Raw genomic sequence first — 24,735 nt, 5'->3', positions numbered from 1 at the left:
TCTTCTCGACTGCAGAGGTGCTCTTCTCGCCATCGGCCAATTTTGAGATCGACAAGGTGTCCTCAAAGTCGATCTAAGTCATCGTTGCCTTGGGTTGGGCCTTCTCTAGCCTTTTTTGTTTCGGATTTGGCTGAGGCTGGAATGGTGCTGGTTGTGCGGTGACAGTGTCAGGGATGTCGGCTAAAAGGTCGTCTGCAACAGCTTTCTTACGACCTATCTCGGCGGCGATTGTAGTTCGATGTCGACGTTTGCGTTGAGAATGTGGGATTAGTTGCGGAGCCAAGGAAGAAGGCTGCTCTACTGGATCAGATATTGATCCTTGGTCAGGCCTTGACGATTCAGCTTGCGGAGTTGTAGCTGATGGAGGAGACTTGCTCTTGCTTTTTCTTGGGACATCGGGAAGTACAAATCTGTAAGTCGGGATAAAATTCAAGAGCAGAGGAGCCTTGCGCTGATCAATTAGCAAGTTCAACAGTTTCTTGAAGTCCTTGCTGGGGAAGAAGGACTTCCGAAAATCCTTTGGTGGTTGAGGGAGAGCTGCAAGAAAAAACAGATGTTAGCACATATACAGAAGGAACAAAGTGTTAAAGACTTGAGAGCAAGTAAGGTGATTCTTGGCTCTTACCATCACCCTCTTTAAAAACTGATCAGCTCAAGGGATAGAGATAAAGGTCCTCATCTGGTGAGAATTCCCAGTTGCCCGAGACGATGAAAAAATCGTCCCCGGCACCCTTGTTGGAATCAGGGAGGTCGGCGATGAGTTTGTATTGGGTCAACCTCGGCTTAAGATAATAGATGTAGCTTTTTTCTAACTTAAGGCCACACATGGTATAGCAGTACTGGATGTCAGAAAGAGTAACCCTAGCGTTCTCTTTTTTAACTAAGGCTATTATGCCATTGATAACTCGGTAAGAGTTAATAGCAAGCTGCATTGGGTTCAATTTATAGTAATGGAGGACTTCTCAGAAAATGATGTCAAGTAGAAACCTGAGTCCACATTCTGTGAAGCCTACGACAGGGAAGGGCATGAAGTTCTCGTTAGGCATGATGGAGTCTTCCTCCCCTGCTAACCTTAGATGGATGTCGGCCGGGATAGAAAACTCTTGCCTGAAATATTCTAACTTAGTTGGGGTGTCTACCCTATACCTCCACATATCCATGACGTTGGCTTGGGGGAAGGTGTTGGATTTCAGAAGGAAGTGTTTTGTAGGGGTTTGAGGGACCTCGGCTAAAAACTGCAAGTATGTTGGGGCAAATTTTTCTGAAAGATCTAAGGGGAATTTGTTTCAGTTTTTTCTAAAATTCGTGAGTTCTATAACAAATCTCAAACCTAAGTCTATGTAAACAAGGATTGAAGACAAGAATCTGGAAAACAGACATAGAAAACAAAAACAAGAACAATGATTCAGAATCAAGAAAATTGATGAACTACCAAGAACACTATGACAGAGTGTACAAGGGTACGAGGCCAAAAACAGTGGCAAAATGAACAAGAGTGTGAACAACATGTGTATACTCAAGAATGGATTGGGCAATAGCAAAGTCATAAGATAAACATGCCCTAATACATGATTGAGTTCATAAACACAGATTTGTAATAAAAAAACATGAACGAAGTCATACTAACAGAATACAAATGTAACAGAGTTCGAAGTGAACTAAGAACTGAAACCAGGAAGAACAGTGGCTTACCAGAGAATGTGGGGCCGATGTGGGGTTTACCTAAGCCAGACGACGATAGCAAAAGCGACGAAACGGTGAAGACCTTGCCGGAGGAGGTGAACAGAGCTAGGTGCAGAGCTTGGAAAACTTTAAGAGAGGGGAAATGGCGATTTTTAGAGAGAGAAAGCTTGAAACACAGAGAGAAAGCGGTGGTGTTCAGTGAAAAGACGGAGAGAGAGGGAAGTAATTTTGTTGAAACGTGGAATGGCGGCAAAATGGTAATTAGTGCACCTAGGACGACGTGTTCGTCAGACGGCGCATGCACGAGTGACGAGACTTCATGGCGTGTGTCAGGTACGGCTCAGTAGGGGAAAGGCGCGTGGCAGAAACGGTTGAAATGTTGTGCATGACAGCTCACACGCGTGTTGAAACTCTTGAAGTTCTTGGTTTAGTGAAGCAAAGACCTCGGCTAGGAGGATGATTTCAACTAAATAATTTGAACCGACTTGGTTATTTGTTCTAAGGCATTGATGAAAACAGATTACAGGTCTTGGCCATATGGAGCCAACGAATGATGACCTCGGTAATGAAGGATAAAGCGAGTTTAGCTGATATGCTAAAAGGAATGAATGATATAGGTTCCATCACCTCAGGATGCCAAGGTAAAAAAACCTAGGGGGCAGTTGTGGGGACATAATTTTTGAATGATAACACGTGACCAAGGTGGCACTGAAGTGTCAGCTGAGGTACCACGTGTGCTGGTCATGATGCCGAGGTAATCTCGGCAAGGCCGAAGTTATCTACGAGAATACCGAAATCCGAGATAAGCAGATAAGAGACAAGAGCCTTAGAATTGGGAGGACTTCAGTCTGGATAAAGATAAGACTCTTAGAGAGTTTATCCCAATCTAACTGGGAGTCCAAGATTAACATTGAGACAAAATCCATTAGAGCTAGGCTTCTATTGGGATTAGGTCAGTGTTAGCTATAAAAGAAAGGCACCATCGTGGGTCTAAAGTACGCTTTTTATACTTTGAATAGTGAGTTAAGCACTTTTGCTATCTTTGAGAGATAACTGATTTGATTGTTGGAGTGCCCCCGGGTGGATGAACCACCGCTGGAGTCTCTTTTTTCTGTTACAGGTCGTTCGGGCGCAATCTATTTTGCCGGTGTTCACCAGCTGAGTACTAGGTTAGCAGTTTGGTCGGAAATTAGCACACACAATAGCAATGGTCTTCCAATGGTCATTTGCCAAATTATAGAAAATTTTAGCTTAGTTTTGTTCATCTTCTCAAACCATTTTAGCAAACGCACAGAGGAAGAAATGCAGAAATTGGTCCACCAAACGTCCGGTCAGACGTCCAGCCGATCGTCTGAAGATGAACAAAAACTGGAGGAAGAGAGGGAAATAGTTGTTTTGCTGTCCTTCATGGACACAAATAGCAGTTGCCAAAGCTTGTGTCAAATTTGATTCAAGCTTTGCCATTTCTCAATTATAGCAGCTGTTATAAAATGCCATTGGAGCACACTACGTTGGTGGAGTTATCAAATTATAGCAATAGCAGCTCCAATGCTCTCCTAATTTAGGGACATCTAATACATAAAATATGATATAACCTACAAATTGATAATTCCATGTGATCCAATTCAATGAGATAAACACAGACATATACACATATACGCATGCTTGTAAGATGATATATAGATATATTTTTTATTTTTATTACTATTTTTTTGTGTGTGTGTTGTTGGGGAAAATATTTTTATTCTTTTTTTTTTGTGTGTGTTGTTCGCGCGGGGGGGGGGGGGATGAAAGAACTTTAAAGAAGCATACATCTTGGAAGAAAAGAAAAAAAAATTGGAAAGCACAACACTTTTTTCCTTGGAAGTGGAAATACAACATACACAATGTAGGTGCATAAATATGTGTGTATATCTGTTTAGATTTCTCCAAAATGATTAATGATGTGAATAATGGGAAGCAAAAATTCTACAGGTTTATGATTAGTAAATGGAAATATGATTTTTTTTAATTTAATTAATTAAATAATCGTTGATAGAATTAGGTAGAGAAAAAGAATTTATGTAACTGATTTTATTTGATAGGACTTAAAGTTTAATTTGATTTATAAATTTAAAGGAGTTATATAAAGGGTATACACTTTGAAAATTTTATTTGAATTTCACCTTGGTTGGTCATCTTCTCATTACAACAATTAAATTCTCAGATTTAAATTCATGTTTTAAAGTGGTTTGTACTTTCATCATTTATCCTTAAAATTTTGGATGAAAAATGCACACGTGAGCATATATTAAGGGAATTAAAACAAAAAATTTGTATGACATATTACACTTTCACCCATCAAAATTCACTTTGGTCTGTTGTGTTTTAACTATGTCACTCAAATTTCAAATGGTAAGGCGACTGGAGGATCATATTAAAATACAGATTGAAGTCTGAGGATTTGATTGTTGCAATTAGAAGATGAGAAGTCAAACTAAAATTTTATTAAAAATTATAGGGTGAAAAGTGTAATTTATCCCCAAAAAAAAGTTTACTGTTTAAAATTAGTTTTTCTAGTGATTTTTTTTTGTTAACTTCTTTCGTCTTTAGAAAAAAAAAATATAAATAAATTCAAAAAAGATTATATTTTTAAGTTCTACTCGACTATATGGACCAGAAAAATAAAAAATTGGAAAAAGTAAATTAATGACCAAAAAAAAAATCCAAAAACAAAAATTTGACTTTTTTTGGATTTGTGTTTTAGCGAATCCTTTTTTAATTGTTTTATTATTTTATTTTATTTTAGAGATCCTTTTATACTAATAGAGTTAACAAGTAAATTTTTTTACCCAAAAAAAAAAAAAAAATTACCCAAAAAAAAAAATACTAAAGACAAATATTTTTGGTATTTAATAAATTTTCTAAAGATTTTTTTCATAAATATTATATTTTTTAAGTGTATTTATATTAGGAGTATCTAAAAATTAAAAAAATTATTTAAAATATAAAAATAATTCAGTATAAAGAAAAAAAATACGCAAAAACAAAAAAAATTAAATTTTGAGAAAGGAGGAATAAATCAAATAAGGTGAACGTGATTTTTTTAGTTTGATCCGAATCTCAATGTAATGTCAGGCTGCACATTGTGCATAGAATAGAACAAATACTACTTACCACAATGCAAAATAAACAGGATTACAACACATCTCCCTTCAAAATTTGACTGAAATTTCAATTTCATTCCACCAGTCAATTAATACTGTTAATGTAAATTGTAAATTGTGTAAATTACCCCACCACCAACTCCACCTACCATCTCCACTACCACCCACCACCTCCACTACCATCCACTACCACCACTCACCTACCTCACCTACTCCGAAATCCTCTCATATATAATAGCTTGTAATATACAAAATATACACAACAATCTTGTAATACATCAATAATAATACATACATTATTCTCATTCTCTGTATTTCTCTATTTATACATCAACTCTAATATGGTATCAGAGCTATAGGTTAAAGATCTTGATGTTTTTCGCCTTCCGGCGGGCGGCAACTTTGCCTTGACCGCCCGCCGAACCTCAACCAATTTGAGACCTCCGTCAACTCGCAAGACCTCTCTCACACTTTCTCTCTCTACTTTACAGTGATAACTGCGCGTCCCCATCCCCATCCCCCGTTCGATTCACTACCACCATCTTGGTGTATTCTTTTGCTACCAAGTGCTTGATCACCAATCACGTATTCACCTAGCTCAAAAGCACTTCCGATGAACGATAGCTGGACCAGATTCGTCATATTCACCCTTGGATATCCACATCAGCTGGAAGGTGCTGAGAGAAGCTAGGATTGAGCCTCCAATCCAGACACTGTATTTTCTCTCAGGAGGGGCCACCACTTTGATCTTCATGCTACTAGGAGCCAGGGCAGTGATTTCCTTACTCATCCGGTCAGCAATTCCAGGGAACATAGTTGATCCACCACTAAGCACAATGTTTCCATAGAGATCCTTCCTGATATCGACATCACACTTCATAATGGAGTTGTAAGTGGTTTCATGGATTCCAGCCGCTTCCATTCCAATGAGTGATGGCTGGAAGAGAACTTCTGGGCAGCGGAATCTCTCTGCTCCAATAGTGATCACTTGCCCATCTGGCAATTCATAGCTTTTCTCCACTAAAGAGCTGCTCTTGGCAGTTTCCAACTCCTGCTCATAATCAAGGGCAACATAAGCAAGTTTCTCTTTCATGTCACCGACAACTCCTGCTCCGACCACCAGCCCCACGGCGGCGCCACCTCCTGTGGTGTCCGCTCCACCAGCAACGAAACCACCAACAGCTCCATTGATAAAGTCCCTCTTGGGGTACCATCAACAGCTCCAGTGGTTGCACCCTTGATCGTTTTCATCATTGGGGTATCATCATCTTCCAAATACCTAAGTTCTGAAGGATCCATAGATCTCCTTTGATCCAGAGACAGATGCAAAAATTGATCTGTGTAGGAGACGATTGGAGATCGGGGAGTGAGTGAAAAAGAGGTACACAGAATTGATAACGGGAAGGAGTACTAACCTTACACCACTCACGTGATCCCACTCACCAATGCACTTTCATCTCTCTCCTCTTTCCCCTTTCACAGTCACATTCCTTTTTTTTTTTATTCAACCCACTTCCCCCAATTTTTTATCCACTTTTTTATTCTACACTGTTCTCTCCCCCACCACTTCTCCAGAGCCACCAAATGCTCTCAAACTCTCTCTTCATGGACCCACGTCATCATGTACCCCCACACACTCTCTCTCATTTTTTTTTACTTTCCAGCCCCAGGCACATGCTTTTGCCATTAATATCTTATTATTATTATTATTCTTTTTATTAAAAAAAGTCAAAAAAAACATACAAAAAAAAAAAAAAAAAAAAAAACCAAAATTTTCCACATTTGCACAACAGCCCAAACTTTTTTTTTTTTCTTTTTATTATCAGCTTAATTGGTGCTCTTGATTCGCCCTGTTCCCCACTCCCCTCTTTATTATTTTTATTCATCCTTATATATTCATCATCACCATGCTCAAAAAAAAAAAAAAAAAAAAAAAAAAAATCAAACAATTTACAAATTTGCACACCACCCATATTTTATTCATCTCCGGGATCAACCCCGATCATAATTTTACACAAAAAAAAAAAAAAAAAAAACAACCACAACAACAACACCAGCTTTGTTTTCTTTTCTGCAGCCGGCCATCAACCGACCTCACTTCTTCGCCTATTCCGCCGGTCTCTTCTTTTTGCCCCCGTCCTGAGCGGCCCTTGCCGGTATTGCCTCCGTGTTTCCCACTCCACTGGGCACGATCACTACTCCCTGCTCCTCCACTGCAGCATATGGCGGCCCTCCAAATCGGAACATCACGGTGGCCTTCCGCTTCAGCTCCTTGTTTTCTGCCCTTAGCACGCTTATCTCTGCTCGCGCATCCTTATACATGCGTTGGAGCAGAGCCAGTTGGGCGTTTAATTGCTGCACCTCATTTGTCCTACTCTGCAGCCGGTGCGACAAGTTTGTGACCGCCGTCATGGACTCCACACATGCCTTCAAAGTATACTGATTAGCCTCCACATCCGTTTGCACTGCCATTTTTTGCTCCACCGACTGCATCGGAAAGTTCAACGGAGCAAACCCCGTGGTGTTTGGTTGAGGTTCACGGAACACCGCACCCGCTATCTCTCTTGTTGACTCGTTGAGGTCGGGAAAGAGAGTCAGCAGACCACGGGACGACGAAGCCATTTTCTCTCGCAACAGAGTGTTACAGCCTCTCTCTCTCAGCACAACAGTGTTACAGCCTCTCTTTCTCAGCACAACGAAGAGTTTTACAGAGGCTTTCGCAGGTTTTTTGCTTCTGCCTCGGCCTCAGGCTCTGTCTTGGTTAAATAGCCGAGGCAGCTACGCGCATCACGCGCCTCTTGACGCCAGACAAACGGGCACGCTAGCCAAGGCACTCACGTGCCTCGCCATCATATCTGGCACGCCTTTTGATGCATCGGGCACGCCTTTTGATGGCACGCCTTTTGAAAGATTGGGCACACCTTTTGAGGGCACGACTTTTGAGGGCTCGATATCTACATCCATGTATATTTTTTTTTGGCAGCCTATATACACACTCATACAGTGTCTTCTACACCGGTCAGCTTTATCAATCCCTTTGTTTCAACCTCAAATAGGTTTCTATCTTCACACCTATTTGAGTTTGAGGGGGGGTTATACACAGTATCATGTATAAGTCGCTCATACACAGTATCATGTATAAGTCGCTCATGGCGCACTGTGCATCACCACAACCTCTGCTACATCGGTCCGACATGACCCCGTAAACTGTCTTCTACAACGGTCCGACATGACCCCATAAACTGTCTTCTACAACGGTCTGACACGACCACACAGTGTCTGCTACAACGGTCCGACATGACCCCATAAATTGTCTCGACATTGATTCCGGTCAGCTGCTACAACGGTCCGACATGACCCCATAAACTGTCTTCTACAACGGTCTGACACAACCACACAGTGTCTGCTACAACGGTCCAACATGACCCCATAAACTGTCTTCTACATCGGTCTGACACGATCACACAGTGTCTGCTACAACGGTCCGACATGACCCCGTAAACTGTCTTCTACAACGGTCCGACATGACCCCGTAAACTGTCTGCTACAACGGTTCGACACGACCACACAGTGTCTGCTACAACGGTTCGACATGACCCCGTAAATTGTCTGCTACAACGGTCCGACATGACCCCGTAAACTGTGTCTTCTACAACGGTCTGACACGACCATACCGTGTCTCCTATCCTGTTTTATTTTATTTATCAGTTTATTTTTCTGTTTTGTTACTCTCTTCAAACTCAAGTTGGTTAGTTCCTATCCTCCTTGAGTTTGAGGGGGGCTGTTAATGTAAATTGCAAATTGTGTAAATTACCCCACCACCAACTCCACCTACCATCTCCACTACCACCCACCACCTCCACTACCATCCACTACCACCACTCACCTACTCCCAAATCCTCTCCTATATAATAGCTTGTAATATACAAAATATACACAACAATCTTGTAATACATCAATAATAATACATACATTATTCTCATTCTCTGTATTTCTCTCTTTATACATCAACTCACTACCATCCACTACCACCACTCACCTACCTCACCTACTCCCAAATCCTCTCCTATATAATAGCTTGTAATATACAAAATATACACAACAATCTTGTAATACATCAATAATAATACATACATTATTCTCATTCTCTGTATTTCTCTCTTTATACATCAACTCTAATAAATACATCTAATTCCCTTAATAAGACATAAGTTAAGTTACACATGCTAAGAATATATCAGATGTTTGGAAAAACCAAACGAAACAAAACAAAACAAAACTTATTGAGAATCAATGGTTATAATTTCATAAACAAGCCGGTTCACCTATAATTCATGCTAAAAAAAAATATTGAATCACGACGATCCACTTCATTGCATTATGACTCACATGCGATGGTTATAATTGATCAACAATTATACCTACACGCACCTAAAAAAATCAATGTGCGGCTCAGATTCATTCTGAATGGTATCTTGTGGGACTGTATCGGTATCTACCAAAAACATCTCAAGAAATTGATGAGAAAATGGAACAAGTAGTTCTCTTGATCAAGCAATTCGTGTCGAACCATTCTCTGCAAAATGATGTTTTGAGGGAGAAGATCACTGTAGTAGAGTAAGGTTGAGATTGAGGCCACTGGTTCACCCACCAAAGATATCAATAGCCTCACCAGTGACCTAAACATCAAGGTTGTGAGAGACTGCAATAAACATTTACTAGTACACATTAACTTGATGAAATTAATGTAAGTCACCTGGGCAAAATATGAGTTTGAGGCAGTATTAAGAAAACGTAACGTACCATGGTGGCTTTGGTGAGGAATGACACACAGAGATTGTTGAAGATGAGAACTTGGAGAGAGAGAGAGAGAGAGAGAGAGAGGCATTTGGGTTGAGCTTTGTTGGAAACCAATCTTGAGCTGTCATTCAGACCTACCCTTCCATGAGGGCTTTGACGAGCTAAAAGCGATATAGAGGAAGGTTGTTGAGGCCTCGCGCGACAGAACAGTTGGCCTTGACTTGTGAAGTTAGACCTCCACAACAACAACATTAACTCTATGTATTCACATAATTTATTTATTGACAATTTTATTTAAAAATATCCATGCATAGTCCAAATTCATTTAAAGATAATTATAATTTAGTGTAATAAACAAAAATTAATTAGATAAACGTGGGGTGCAATTTTCTCTATGCAAGAAACTCACACAAAAAGTTGAGCCCCCACCCTATGAATTACTTTGGGAAATGATTTTTTTAGTAATTTTTTAATTTTTTGATTAAAGTATAAGGTAAAAAATTGACCTGTCTGAGGATGATTTTTTTTAATTTTTTATAAAAATATGTGCAAAAGTAGAGACAATAAGAAGGATTTTTTAATTTTTTTTATAACATTTTAGTCTTTTGACTTTTTTATTGATTTATTTGACTTTATAGCTAATTTAACTTATTGCCAAACATACCCTTGTAAATTTCCCTTTACTTTGCTTGATATATATATATATATATATATTTTGGAGTGAGTATACTCAAAATATTTATCCAAAATTTTATCAAAAAAATTAATTTGTTGTCCGTAATTGTTTTATATGAGGACCTTACAATACACCAATTGAATCATTATCACACTTTTATGATTAGAGCAAAAAAAAGATATGTGTCTAATTGTGTCCAGTAATAGATATTTAAGTTTGGTTTGAAAATTAACAGAATGAGCTAAAAACTTAATTTATTTACTTTTCAAGTCAATTTCAAATGAGACTCAATCATGAGTAATTTAGTTTTTTATAGTGCTTATAACTAAATCAAGTCGAGTAGTAAATTATTTAAGTTGATTTGAATATATAACAAATTTTAAAATATATTTAAAATTAATTTATGTACATAATAAATTGATCTCAAATGTATTTTAATACTTCCAACACAAATGAAATTCGAGAAAATTGGTTGATTTTTATGATCAAGGCCAGCTTTTGTTGTTGTGGTTGTTTTTATTTATTTATTTATTTGAATTTAAATTTAAATTTGAAATACAATATAAATACTTAGCCTACTCCCTAAAAGGTGACGATGGGGAGGCACTAAACGACAGTATTATAATTTCTATTTAATTGATGTGTTATAATAAAACTATAAAAATTAAAATAGGACTCACTTTAATGATGTGTTGTGTTGTGTGCCACATCAACAAATAAATAAATAAAAATTGTAAGATTTATTAATTTCAAAAAAACTATGCAAATAAAAATATTTTTTTAAGAAATTTTTTTTCCATGAAAGAAAAGGGGTTAAGTTGTGTCTCTTAGTTTTCCTTTTAAATGAGATCTATCGAATGATTTGTTACCCTTTAAATGGGAAGGAAAGGGTTAGGTCTATTTAAATTTGATTAATTTAACTTAAACTGAAAATTTCAAAAATAAATATAAATAACCAAAGTTGCACATAACACAAATTTCAGATATTATAAATGCATTTTATCAGGAAAAATAATCCCAAAAAGGGCTTTTATACAAATAATAATAATAATAAATTAAAACCTATTTAGCCAAAAGCAACATTTTGAAAACTATGAGGCAAAATGGTGAATATTTAGTTTGCATTGAAAATATTACAATATATCACATTATTTTATATAAAATTTAGTACAAAATATCATATTATACTGTATTAAAATTAAAAATTCTCAATACAACACCTAATTGATCCTAGGAGTCTGAATACATCAATTCATGAGGATCATAGACTCAACGACAATCAACAGCAATTAGCCAATTCCAAACATGATAGAACACTTGAAAACAATTAAGCAAGATGAGAGACACATGATTTACATAAAAACCTTATGAGACAAATATCTCATAAGATGAAAACCATGATCCCAACACCAATATTCACTAGATTATTAAATCAAACAATTAAACCAATATTCACTAGATTATTAAATCAAACAATTACAAGACTCAAATAAGGATTTACAAAGTTTCACCCAAACTTATACCTATAGTTGAGGGACTAGTGCCTATCTTTAGAGGCTCACACATATGGTTTCCCGGGACCTATAACCGAGTGACGACTCCTAAAATCAATCAGTCTCTCTTGGACCTCCAGTTTCCTCTGGGATGCCGTTGTTGGTCCCTCTTTTATAGAAATGGCGGCCTAAAAAACCCCGTGCCCACATAGCCTTTTTAACCCAAGTTATTAAGCTTGTTGGGGGTGTCTCTATACCTAGTACCTTAAAGTCATTTGATTTGGGAGTCATTGGTTTAATACTTTGCACATGAATTAATTAGAAAGTTTTAGAGACTTAGACATTGCAGAGTCACTTGAAAAAAAATTGCATTAAAGTCAAGTCATTAGTTGCATTGTTCTATGAGATTTCTAATAAATTGTGACGTATTGGTGATATGCGTATTAATGATTAAGTTGGGGGTTTGTATTTCTATGTGAATATTCATTTTATGCTAAGGGAGCATGTGATGATTTTTTTCCTAAATACAAGTAAATTGACTTGAGCAACATTGCTTCAAAGTTCAGTGTTTGATTGGTTAAAGTAGTCCACGACTGATAATTGTGAGTACTGTTTGATATTCTATGTAGACTGCTTGACAGGGTATCTGTTTGAATTCGAAAGTTGATGTGAGGTACTTTATCTTTTGTGAAGTAACTATAAAGTGCCTAAATTTTGTGGGTAGATTCACTACAAACCCTCGTGAGACTTCACTGGTCTACTTAGGTAACTTTGTGGTTTAAAATACTTGTTACATGCGTTAAATGCAATTGTGATCTCTACAAAATTGGATTAGATATATTTTATTGATTTTTTGTATTTTTATTTATTTATTTACTTTTTGGCTTGAGTACTAGCAAAGTCTAAATTGGGAGTGTGATAGGTGTCGAAATATACATTAAGGCCCCTTAAACTGTACTAGTTAAGTTTATATCAATTTTTATTTAAGGATTTTAATGAATGCATGTTGTGCAGGTTTAAAAGTAAATTTTTATGTTCTTTTTGAGCCCATTCCAACCCTAATGGTTATGAGAGTATAAAAGGATGATCTTGCCTTCATAAAATGGGTTCTTCACATATCAACAGACGACACAAGAGGTAAAAGAGAGAAAGCCCAAGATTCCAAGGATATAGTTCTCCACATCGATAGCTTTCTTCAATTGCTCCATGAGCAACTAATCTTCTTCTATAAAGTGCAGATGAAGCCCTAGCCAAGTTACTTTGTTTTCTATATTATAATTTGCGATTGATTATTAATACAATGATCATATATCTTTGAGACTGTTGGAAATTGGGTCAGATTTGACCCGACCCATTATCCATGGAACGTCTACATGAGTTATATATAATTCACATATTAAAGTAATAAGATAAGCAAATGAATTATCTAATGAAGTGTATGAGTTGTTATGGGAGTCTACAATTCCACTTCTATCTACATAGATATTTTATATATCTCTAATGCAGAGAATACGTATGATTGAGAATGGTAATTTTACTCGATATTTCTCTGTAGTATATTTTCTCTCTCTATTTTTCCCTCCTAGGTCACTATAATTGAACCTAGGAATTTGGAGTGTAGATACAACATTGAGAAACTCTGGTAGTTTCTCAATTGACGAAGAATTTTACAGATAAGGCTCGTGATTCAAGTATTCTAATCTAAACCGTTACCCTTATATTTTCCTTTATTAGTATAAGAGCTTTGATTGCTTGCTTTCGCCTCATGATTTGCATGTCATAGATTAGATGTATTCATGTTAATCTGAATATTATTTATTTGAATATTGTTGAATATCATGGCATGTTCAAAAGGATTCTAAAAACCCTAGTTTTGGAGAGTTCTATTAGAACAGATTTTTTATCTCAGAAAAAAAGTATGAAAAAATTTCATTTTTTGTAACTAAAATTTATATATTTTGAAAATATTTTTCCTAAGCTTTTCCATCCATATAATATGGGCTTTAATAGGAGTTAAATTGAAAATGTTATGTTTTTTCAAAGTTTTTTTTGGATTAAAATCACAGTTTTAAGAAATTCTAGGAAAAAGAGATTTTGGGAAGTCAAAGGCTGATGTCAGTGTGACAGCAGCAGAGCAGGGTGGCTCAGGCTTGTCAGTGGAACGGCTTGATGGCACAGCAACGCAACTTGGGTTAGCTTGGATGACGTTAGTGCACTGTGTGTGGTTGATGTCATCAACACACAAGACAACCACATGCGCAATGCAGAATTCACAGAATGTGCAGGCGCATGAACATGCTTCCCAAGGTGCGTGTACTACATGCGCAGTGCATGGGCATTCCTCGTAACCTATTCTATTTTATTTTATTTTTTTAGTAATCGGTTTAGCCTACTATTTTCATAATTATTAATTTTTGGAATTATCTTTGAATATTCTCAAATATTTATTTAGCTTTTAATTATGAAATTTGCAGAATATTAAGAAAATTTTGGAGAGTTATTTTTCTATTTTATTAATTATTGTGCATAATTAATTAACTATTTTTAGTATTGTTAGGACTTATTTTGTGTTATTTGATTGTGGAGTTGATTTATTAATTGTTTAATATATATTAGTTGAGAACTGGTATATATTTTGAGTCCTAAATCTTCATGACTATACTCTATTCCATAGTAAGAATTGTAGTTTGCTTTCCATCCTTTGGCCATTTATTTATTACTCCATTTAATTATTGATGTATGTTTAGAAGGATGGAGGTAAAGTTGGTAATTTTCCTGCATATGTTTAATTATTTATTTTGTGTTGTAAGAGATAGGCCCGGCAAATGTATTGGTGAAGTGGCATCCACAAGTTATTTATTTAATTTTTTTTTTTTTTTGTTAAAACTAATGTATTAGGATTCTTTTGGGTTATAATTATTTATTTTTGGATGTATTTTTCCATAGCGTTGTAAGGGGATGTCACTACAAGAATTTACACATTTGGCGACCACTTTTGCCGACCAAAAAAATTTTAGTCGCAAAAAAATGACATTTGACGACTAAATATTAATTAGTCGCGAATGACCATTGTTTTTTGCGACCAAATATTATTGGTCGCAGAAGGTTATATTTTGGCGACCAAAAAATGAGTTGGTCGCAGAAAGTGGTATACTTTTCCCGACTAACTACAAATTTGGTCACGGAAGGTCACATATTTTTTGGCGACCAAATTTTTGGTCGCCAAAAATTTATTTTCAGCAACCAAAAAAAATTAGTCGCCAAATTTGTATTTTTAGCGACCAATATTTTAGTCGCCGTTGATTGAGATTTGGCGACTAAAAAAGTTTGTCGGCGAAGGTACTTTTTCTGCGACTAATTTGGTCTTTTGGTCGCCAAAAGTTTGGGAGGGAAATTTGAACAATTAGGAGGAGGGAAATGAAATTTTTTGGCGACCAAAAAAATTTGGTCGCCAATCAAAAAACGACGTCGTTTTGTACCTGCAAAACAGAAAAAAAATAAATAAATAAAGGCAAATCTAGTGAGTAGCCTTTGTGTATGTGAGGCCGATTTGAACCCTTCACTACTACAAAAATAGTTAAAGATCACACTTTAATAAAAAAAAATATCTCACTTTTATTGAAAGTGTGATAAAAAAAATTAGATTGATATTTTAATCACACTTAATTTGATTTAGTGTGATAATATTTATTTTTTATGTCACTTTTCAATTAAGTGTGATTATATATATATATATATATATATATATATATATATATATATATTTTATCACACCTTCTAATTAAAAGTGTGATTATATATACACTATTACTTTTTAATCACACTTTTTAAATAAGTGTGATTATATATATTTTTTTTAATCACATATTCTAATTAAAGTGTGATTATTTATATATTTTTTAATCACACCTTCTAATTAAAGTGTGATTATATATACGCTACTACTTTTAATCACACTTTTTAAATGAGTGTGATTATATATATATTTTTTAATCACACATTCTAATTAAAGTGTGATTATTTATATATTTTTTAATCACACCTTCTAATTAAAGTGTGATTATATATACATTACTACTTTTTAATCACACTTTTTAAATTAGTGTGATTATATATACATATATATATATATATATATATATATATTTTAATCACACATTCTGATTAAAGTGTGATTATTTATATATTTTTTAATCACACCTTCTAATTAAAGTGTGATTATATATACATTACTACTTTTTAATCACACTTTTTAAATTAGTGTGATTATATATATATTTTTTAATTACAGTGTGATTATTTATATATTTTTTAATCACACCTTTTAATTAAAGTGTGATTATATATACATTATTACTTTTTAATCATACTTTTTAAATAAGTATGATTATATATATATATATATATTTAATCACACTCCCCAAATATGTGTGTTTGCATAAAATACTCCAATTTGATTTGTATATAAAATATACAATTCCCATTTTTTTTTTTTAAAAAAAAAAAGCCCCAATACCAAAACACAAATTATAAAAAAAAAAATTCAAAATACATTTAACTCTTTGGCTACTTCTAATCAAAAGAAAAGTATAAGGTTAGGGTTCATCACAAGGCACAAGAGAGAGAGAGAGAGAGAATCAAAAGAAAAGTATAAGGTTAGGGTTCATCACAAGGCACAAGAGAGAGAGAGAGATAGAGTGCATTCAATACTGTTGGGGGCAGAGTGCTTCTTACGGTCGCCGTTTTCGGAGACCTCTCTCTTATCACCCTAAACCAACACTACAAGAAAATGTGACTTTTGGAGACAGCACAACTTCCCGTCTCAAAAAATGTGACTTTTTGAGACGGCACAACTTGCCGTCGCCAAAAAAATGTGACTTTTTGATACGGCACAACTTGCCGTCACAAAAAAATAGAGTATTTGCGACGGCAGAAATTGCTGTCACAAAAAAAAAAAAAGAGTATTTGCGACGATACCAGCTGCAGTTGCAAAAAAAAAAAAATGAGAGTTTTTTGCGATTGTAATACGTACCATTGCAAAAAAAAAAAAAAAAAAGTTAAAATATATATATATATATATATATATATATATATTGTGGCTTTGAGACGGCTTAATATATATATAGTTATAAAATGGTTTAAATAAATGCAACGGTATTTTTCTGTTACAAAAAATAAAAATAAAAATAAAAAAGACGTTGCCTTACTCTTTTGAACATTTCTCTTTTCACCTATTTTTTCATCTTTCTATCTCTCTGTCTCTCTTCTCTTTCTCTCTTCTCTTTCTCTCTCTCACTCATAACTCTTCTCTGTCTGTTTGTCTCTCTCTATGTGTCTCTGTCTCTCTTATCTCTCTCTCTCTCTCACTCATCACTCTTCTCTGTCTGTCTGTCTCTTTCTTTCTCTCTATGTCTTTGTCTCTCTTCTCTTTCTCTCTCTCACTCATCACTCTTCTCTGTCTGTCTCTCTCTCTGTCTCTCGTCCATCTTTCTTCTCTTTATCTCTCTTCTCTCTCTGTCTCTCTTCTCTCTCTCTTCTCTTTATCTCTCTCGCTCATCTCTCTCTGTCTCTCTCTCGTTTATCTCTTTTCGCTTTTTTTTTTCTCTCTCTCTCTTTCTCTCTGTCTATATCTTTTCATCCATTTTTTCATATTCCTTTTTCTCTTCTCTTTCTCTCTCACACTCATCACTCTTCTCTCTCTATCTGTTTGTCTATCTGTCTCTCACTCTCTCTCTGTGTCTCTCACTCATCTATCTCTTCTCTCATCTCTTTTCTCTCTCTGTCTCTTTTGCTCATCTCTCTTCTCTTTATCTCTCTCGTTCATCTCTCTTCTCTTTATCTTTCTCTCTGTCTCTCTCGTTCATCTCTCTTATCTTTATGTCTCCCTCGCTCATCTCTCTTCTCTCTATCTCTCTCTGTCTCTCTCGTCCATCTCTCTTTTCTCTATGTGTCTTTTCTGTCTCTCACTCTCACTCTCTTTCTCTTTTTCTCTCTCTCTCTCTCCCACTATGTTTGCGTTGCTCACTCTCTCACTCCAGTCTTCTCTATTTACTGAGCTCCCTCTCGATTTATCGATCCACTACAAGAAAATGCACTTTTAGCGACCACTTTGTCTCTCTCTCGCTCATCACTCTGTCTCTCTCTCTCCTCTATCTCTCTCTTACTCATTTCTCTCTCTCACCACCCATCTCCTCTACCACCTTCACCACTACTGCAAACGTCATTCCACTACCACCACTATTTCCACTGTCGCTACTTCACCTTTACGACTACCATTACTACTACTATCGCCACCACTCCACTACCACCACTACTGTCACTACTACTACCATTACTTCTCTTTTACCCCTGCCACTCCATTTACACTACCACTACCACTAACACAACTTCACCACTAATCTCTTTCGCCATCACCATTACCACCACCATCATCTCTTATCCACCACCTTCACCACTACTGCCGCTCATTTTCATCTACCAAAAAAAATTAGTTTATGATTTTTAGTAATAAAAAAAAATAAGCCGCAGAAAAATATTTTTATTGACTACAAAAAATTAACTTTTATTTTGGTAGAAAATATTTTTCATTAAAATATATATTACCCATACTTCTATGAAATAAAAAATAATAATATTTTTTTTCATTAAAATAAAAAGGAAACAAATAAATTTTCAATCTTAGTAACTAAAAAAAAAAATTAAAAAAAATTCATTAACTACAAAAAAATATATATTTTAACAAAAAATAAATTTATTTATTTATTTATATTTTTTATTTTTATTTTTCATTCCCGGCTCTTTATTTTTTTACATTCCCGCTTCCCCCTCTAATTTTTTTCCCACCCCCTCCCCCAACAAAAAAAATCCCCAATCTCAAACCCAAAAAATTCCTAATCTTTTCGTCCCCCCCCTCTCTCTCTCTCTCTCGATCGATCGATCGACGGCGAGCGGCGGCAGACGACAGAGAGCGGCAGACAACGGGCGAGCGGCGGCGGATGACTGAGAGCAATAAACGAGGCTGCTGTGTGAATGGAAAGGGCTCCGGAGTGCAGGAGCAGCAGCAGCGTTGTCGTCGTCGTCGAAGCAGCGTCGTCGTCATCGGAGGAGCAGCGTTGGCCTCCTCTTCCGCCACCTCAACATCTCAAAGGAAGTCCCAAATACAGAGGGAAGAGATCCCACTTGGTCAATATCAATATCAGTAAGTAACTATAGCTAGACATTTCTGTTTTGCTTGAGACGAGTGAAATGGTCAGACCCAAAGCTGATAAGGTATTATGTTCAGCACATGAGTTTAAGGCTTGAAGTGGTGATACTTAGCTTTCTGGCTGCTGAATTTGTCGCAATAAATGTACTTAGATGAGAAGTTGCTGTCTCTGTAGGAGTTTAAGAGAATTTGGGATTTTAAGAGAGAGAAGAACGGACAAATAAATGGTGACCTAGACCCTTGGGACGAAGCATACTTCACAAGGTTGATGAAGTCTTCTGCTTACAGCTTGGACTCCTTGGTAAGCAACATGCTTATGTTTTCTGTTTTCTCACAGTCCACATAATTCTAGTGGATTTTGTGGTCGACCGATGACTTTAGGCAATTCTAAGGTTTTTCCTATGTTTAGAAGATTTCTGGGTTGTGATTGTTGAATAATTTATTTTATACTTTAGATTCAGAAATTGCAATGATTGTCCTTTATTTTTTTAGCAGGTTGTAGTATCATATTTTCCTTTGACACAATGTATAGAGGGTTTGAAGGTGCTGGTTGAGTTATTATTTGGTGTGACATTTCGTAGTATCCCTCTTGCACCTAGGGAGTCATGGCATACAGATGTGCTTAAAATGTCCCTTTATCACCCCGAAGAGGTACATATAAGACTTCCTTTTAAAAGTTATAGTGCTTTAATCATTTAAGAAACTACTGAGGTATAAATGAAAAGATTATAAGTAAAATGTTTGTGGCTGGTAAATAGGAAAGGAGATTTGTTAATTTAGTGAACCAAATTAATTCCTTGAAGATTTGTTGAGATATTTGGAATTAATTTTGTATGAAATGAATTTAGTGCATAAGTTTCTACCTTCAAACTTAGTGTTGAGCATGGTATGATGGAGCTTTCTACCACCATGATAGTGGAATGGCTCAGTTTATTTCCCATAGGCCTTCATAGACAATCTAGTTCACATTTCGGCTTGCAAATCCATGTGAAATGTCCAGTTAGAATTAATAGTCTACAAGAATTTTCCAAAAAAGTAAACTGCTGTTAATTGTGGATGATGTTTAAAATCAAGTCATTTGCTTCTTTTTTTTTTTTTTTTTTTTCTTTTACATAATAAGAAAACTGGGTTCATTATGCTTATGATTATATTGAGGTGAGCTAAATTAGTGTTGCTTCTCTTTTTTCTTCTGATATTTATAACATAGTAGAAATTCATAGAGTGTAACTGCCACAATTAAAGAAATACATAATTAATTGTAATCAAAAGACAAACAGCTAATCAATAAACTAATTATTTTATTCATAATTTTTTTTTTTAATAAAAAGAGACTTTGTAAACAAACAAGTGGGTTTCTGGAGAAGAATCGTGATTTATTACACTTGGATACCATTCAACTATTATCTTCTTGCAAATGCCACCTTCCTCAGGTATTTGCATCGTCTTTGCTTGCTCAATCTGAGAAGCCTGTTGTTGGTGCACTATATAAATCAGGTGGAGCAGACTCCCCAAAGTTAAGTGTTGTAGCAAAATTTAAGGTACATTCACTTTCTAGAGTTTTGTTTGTCCCAAAGTTAAGTGTTTCTTCTTTTATTTTTTTGCTTTCTGTGCGTATGTCTTTTGATTTGCAATTGAAGTAGCAAAACAAAGAAAAGGGTGTCTGGGCCATTTACATGGATAGTAATTTTCTTTAACAACCCATTCTATCAAATTAAAGAGGCACAACATGACTTATTCGAGGACATAAAATTTTTAAATACAAGATAGCGAATCAGAAATGTCACCAAGTAATGAGAGTATTAGTAGCATGGACACTTCTAGGGAGGACCTGTTTCCATTTTGACAACAGTTTTTAGAGTCTCTAATAAGACCTATGTGGTGAATCTCTTAGCATGACAAAGGTTTGACTTTCTTGGGAATGCAACCCACCACCCCAAAATTTTTTAAATATCCACCCAAAAAACCCACCACCCCAAATATATTTTGAAACATTTCTAAGAGGTGTACATTATATATGGCATTTGTGGGATTTCGTCTTTCATATTTTGCATTTGTATGTAGAATTTTTAGATATTTATTTACATCAAATTTTTCTTACATTATATGCATCAAAAGTATATGAATAGTAATATGATTTGGTGTCCTTATCGTGTGCATGTCCTAGTTTCTTAGGAATTGCTGTGTTAGCATATTTGTGATGTTGTGTTTGTCCCATGTGTGCGCTACATTGATGAGAGAAAAACAGATAGTATTCCTAAGCTGTACTATAGTGGGTACCAATCCTGCATGGCTAAGACTTTTGGTTTCAACTCTTGTTAAGAATGCTTCAAGAATCGAAAGTGGTGTTAACTCAAAGGCATCATAAACCATAAAAGGAACTTTTTGGACAAAAGCTTAAGCAGTGGCAAGGATGGATTTGAACTTCTTAGGTGAACTTCAATCATATTGAAAGCGATATTTTACTGAAGTTTAAAATAGTGGTGACTGATGAACCACTTATGGGGTGTATTGTTAATTAAGATCATGTACAAATTGATTACAGAGGTTTGGCCCATGTTTCTATGACTAGTCTTATTTATGATCCAGATGTAGATTCCAAAATGTAGGAATATTTCTTTATAGAATGTGAAATATGAATATTTTTCTATTTATTTTTCACATGACAAAATTGTTAATCAAAATTTTGTGCCTTGTTAATTGCCTTGTTAATATTTCTATGTACATAAGGCAGATAATAATTTTCTCAAGAAAGAAAAAAAATTATTATTTGCATATAAAAGCATATCATGCAAAATACCATTTGAGGGACATCTCTTTCACAACATCACATTCATCCAATTTTGTATCACACCGTAGAAAATCAAGCAAACTGCTAGAATATTCAACAATGTGCAATGTGGCTAAATAGGGACCCATGCACGTGCACACAAAAACCGAGCATATAGTCATGTGAGAGCATGCTAACATTAAGCATCCATGTCAAGAATCTCAATACGTCCCCTGCAAAGAAACAGTCTGGTTTATGCCTCAACAAATCTTTACACCTAAGAGAACTCCTACTTGGCTACAGAAAGTAGAATACAAACATACCCCACGCCCATTGTCAGTAATGCTCACTGAATTGTCCGCATGTAAGATGACATTTATCTTTGAAGCAAAACCTGCTTGTGCCTCATCAACAGCATTATCTAATATTTCATAAACCTAAAAGAAAGCAACATCAGTGAATCTTGTAACTCATGTTTAGATAAAATAGACTTGGCACAATGAGAAGTGTTAATGTAGAGAAGGCAAAAAAGTAAAGAAGATACCAAATGGTGCAAACCACGAGGTTCGGTGCTTCCAATATACATTCCTGGTCTTTTCCTAACAGGGTCTAAACCTTCCAGTACCTGAATAAATCAGGTAGCCATCATAGGAAAATAAACCAGAAGTAAGCCAACAGGAGAGCTAAAACAAGATTACAAGATATGTGTATATGCATACATCTATAGTATCTTCAAATCGCTTCCATAAACACCTAAATGAATTGCATTGTGCAGTTCATCTGCTTCTTTATGACAAGAAATGTGATTTCAAAAAGGCTACTGCAAAATTTAAAAATGGAATTATGCATCTATGAACAATACATGGTGATTTTCATGGCATCTGTCAGTGTTGACGATTTCTTTTAGAGAATCAAAGAAAACTCCAAAACTATGCGTTTATTAATAATATGAATCTGCCCACAATCCAGAACATAAGTTCATAGGCCTGTCGGGAGCAGTGGGTCACACCTCATGAACATTACTTAAATCAAACAAATTCCACATGCCTTAATCCTAATCAAAGTTTTAAAAGGCATTATTGACACTAGCATTGAGGTTTTGATTTTTAGGCAACACTTCCAGATTTTTAGGCAACAAATTCCACATGTCCCAAGAGTCTTATTTATGATCCAGATGTAGATTCCAAAATGTAGGAATATCTCTTAACAAGGCAATTAACAAGGCACAAAATTTTGATCAGCCCAATTAGATCCACTTGGTTTTTGAAAATTAATTTTTTTATGCTTCTTTTTTACCTTATATATGCGTAACTGTTTTAAATCACATATAGTAGGTTTAACATATATGACTCTTGGGACATGCACGAGGAAATGATAACGAACTTAGAAGAGTTTTACAAGACGGTATAGAGCTTTCTTGCCCTCAGAATTGTAGGGGAATAATGTGTATAATTTTTGGTTATTTCTTCGTTATATTCATTTTTTTTTAAGCTGGAGATGCTTGATAATGTTTCTTATAGTACTCATATAGATTATTTTGCCAGGTTTTGTAATGTCATGTAAGATGAGTGATTTTGGAATTGGTTGTTTTGTTTGGTTAATGCTAAAAAGTCTGCCACTTGACGCCAAAGAAATTCGAGGGTCCTATATATGGGCTCCTGCTAATGACGAATTGATTTTTCTCTATTTAATTATGCATTTTTCTTTCCTACAAGTATGACATAATTCTCTCTATTGCAGCTAAAACTACCCTATCAAATTGTGGCTATTGTTTCCGGTGCTTTGAATGATGTAGCTGCAAAGAAGTATGATTTGGAAGGATGGTTTCCTGCATCCAGCACTTACAGAGAACTTGTTTCCTGTTCAAACTGCACTGACTATCAGTCCAGGAGATTAGAGATTCGATATGGGTAGAAAAAGGGTAGACTAGTAGTTATATTTTTGGATACAATAGTAGTTATATTTTTGGATGGGTGTGTATAGAAAATATTTAGTAGACTACTAGTTATATTTTTCGGTTGATGTACATGGATAAAAATTTTAAACATAATAACAAGTATTTGTTATGTCTTAAATTTTTATGTTAGATGAAATATGTAGTTTGGAATTATTTGTGGATGAAAACTTATAATAGTTGCTGATTTTAATTAAACAGGTTCAGAAATGGTTGATCTATGTATTTTGTTGAATGTTCATGATTCAATTTATTTGTTGGTTTGAATGATTTTTGCAAATTACAGATTATATTGAATAAATTGGATGGATTATTATAAATTATAGGTTTATTTTGTTGGATGTTGGCGACCAAATTAATTTTGGTCGCAGAATGTGACAATTGGCGACCAAAATTTTTAGTCGCGGAATGTGACAATTGGTGACCAAAATAATTTTGGTCGTGAAATGTCACAATTGGTGACCAAAAATTTTGGTCGCGAAATGTCACAATTGGCGACCAAATTAATTTTGGTCGCAGAATGTCACAATTGGCGACCAAAATTTTTGGTCGCGAAATGCCACAATTGGCGACTAAACTAATTTTGGTCGCAAAATGTCACAATTGGCGACCATTTTTTTTGGTCGCGAAATGTCACGATTGGCGACCAAAAAAATATTGGTCGCAGAATGTTACAATTGGCGACCAAATTTTTTGGTCGCGAAATCCAACTTTTGGCGACCAAACAAATTTTGGTCGCGGAATGTCACGATTGGCGACCAAAATTTTTGGTCGCGGAATATCACGATTGGCGACCTAACTTTTTGGTCGTTGAATGTGATACTTGGCGACCAAACTTTTTGGTCGGGAAAATATTACTTTTCGCGACCAAAGTGTTTTGGCGACAAAATAAATTAGTCGCGGTAATTACGTATTTAGCGACTAAAAATTTAGTCGCGAAATCCAACTTTTGCCGACCAACCACAATTTTGGTCGGGAATTACTTTTGCCGACCCTCAATTGGCGACCAAAC

General features: G+C 35.5%; 2 protein-coding genes and 1 long non-coding RNA gene across 3 annotated transcripts; 1 reads left to right on the top strand and 2 right to left on the bottom strand.

Moving 5' to 3' along the window:
* Positions 1-4,876: 4,876 nt before the first annotated feature.
* On the bottom strand, positions 4,877-5,950 carry LOC145806364 (actin). Its single transcript, XM_082903103.1, has one exon. The coding sequence runs from the start codon at positions 5,920-5,922 to the stop codon at positions 5,428-5,430; it is 495 nt and encodes a 164-aa protein (XP_082759229.1). The 5' UTR covers positions 5,923-5,950; the 3' UTR covers positions 4,877-5,427.
* A 3,060-nt stretch (positions 5,951-9,010) lies between these two features.
* LOC114321105 (uncharacterized) lies at positions 9,011-9,879 on the bottom strand. The gene is made up of 2 exons (XR_014349383.1): positions 9,633-9,879; positions 9,011-9,531 (listed from the first exon to the last, which is right to left on the bottom strand). It is a non-coding gene; the product is annotated as an uncharacterized LOC114321105 (long non-coding RNA).
* Positions 9,880-18,632: 8,753 nt separating this feature from the next.
* Positions 18,633-23,948, top strand: LOC145805953 (uncharacterized). The gene is made up of 5 exons (XM_082901445.1): positions 18,633-18,996; positions 19,178-19,303; positions 19,495-19,653; positions 20,433-20,540; positions 23,510-23,948. The coding sequence occupies exons 2-5, from the start codon at positions 19,271-19,273 to the stop codon at positions 23,681-23,683; spliced, it is 474 nt and encodes a 157-aa protein (XP_082757571.1). The 5' UTR covers positions 18,633-18,996; positions 19,178-19,270; the 3' UTR covers positions 23,684-23,948.
* The last annotated feature ends 787 nt before the right edge of the window (positions 23,949-24,735 follow it).

The sequence above is a fragment of the Camellia sinensis genome, chromosome 13 (genome assembly GCF_055761805.1).
Source record: "Camellia sinensis isolate YWXY chromosome 13, ASM5576180v1, whole genome shotgun sequence".
NCBI classification, from domain to species: domain Eukaryota; kingdom Viridiplantae; phylum Streptophyta; class Magnoliopsida; order Ericales; family Theaceae; genus Camellia; species Camellia sinensis.
This window is presented reverse-complemented; position numbering and strand designations above follow the sequence as displayed.

Bases quoted from the DNA above. Each gene is read 5' to 3' on its own strand.
- LOC145806364 (XM_082903103.1), bottom strand. From the start codon at position 5,922: ATGAAAGAGAAACTTGCTTATGTTGCCCTTGATTATGAGCAGGAGTTG.
- LOC145805953 (XM_082901445.1), top strand. From the start codon at position 19,271: ATGAAGTCTTCTGCTTACAGCTTGGACTCCTTG. The intron at 19,654-20,432 runs GTACATATAAGA...CACCTTCCTCAG, and splicing joins CCCTTTATCACCCCGAAGAG to GTATTTGCATCGTCTTTGCT. The intron at 20,541-23,509 runs GTACATTCACTT...TCTCTATTGCAG, and splicing joins GTGTTGTAGCAAAATTTAAG to CTAAAACTACCCTATCAAAT.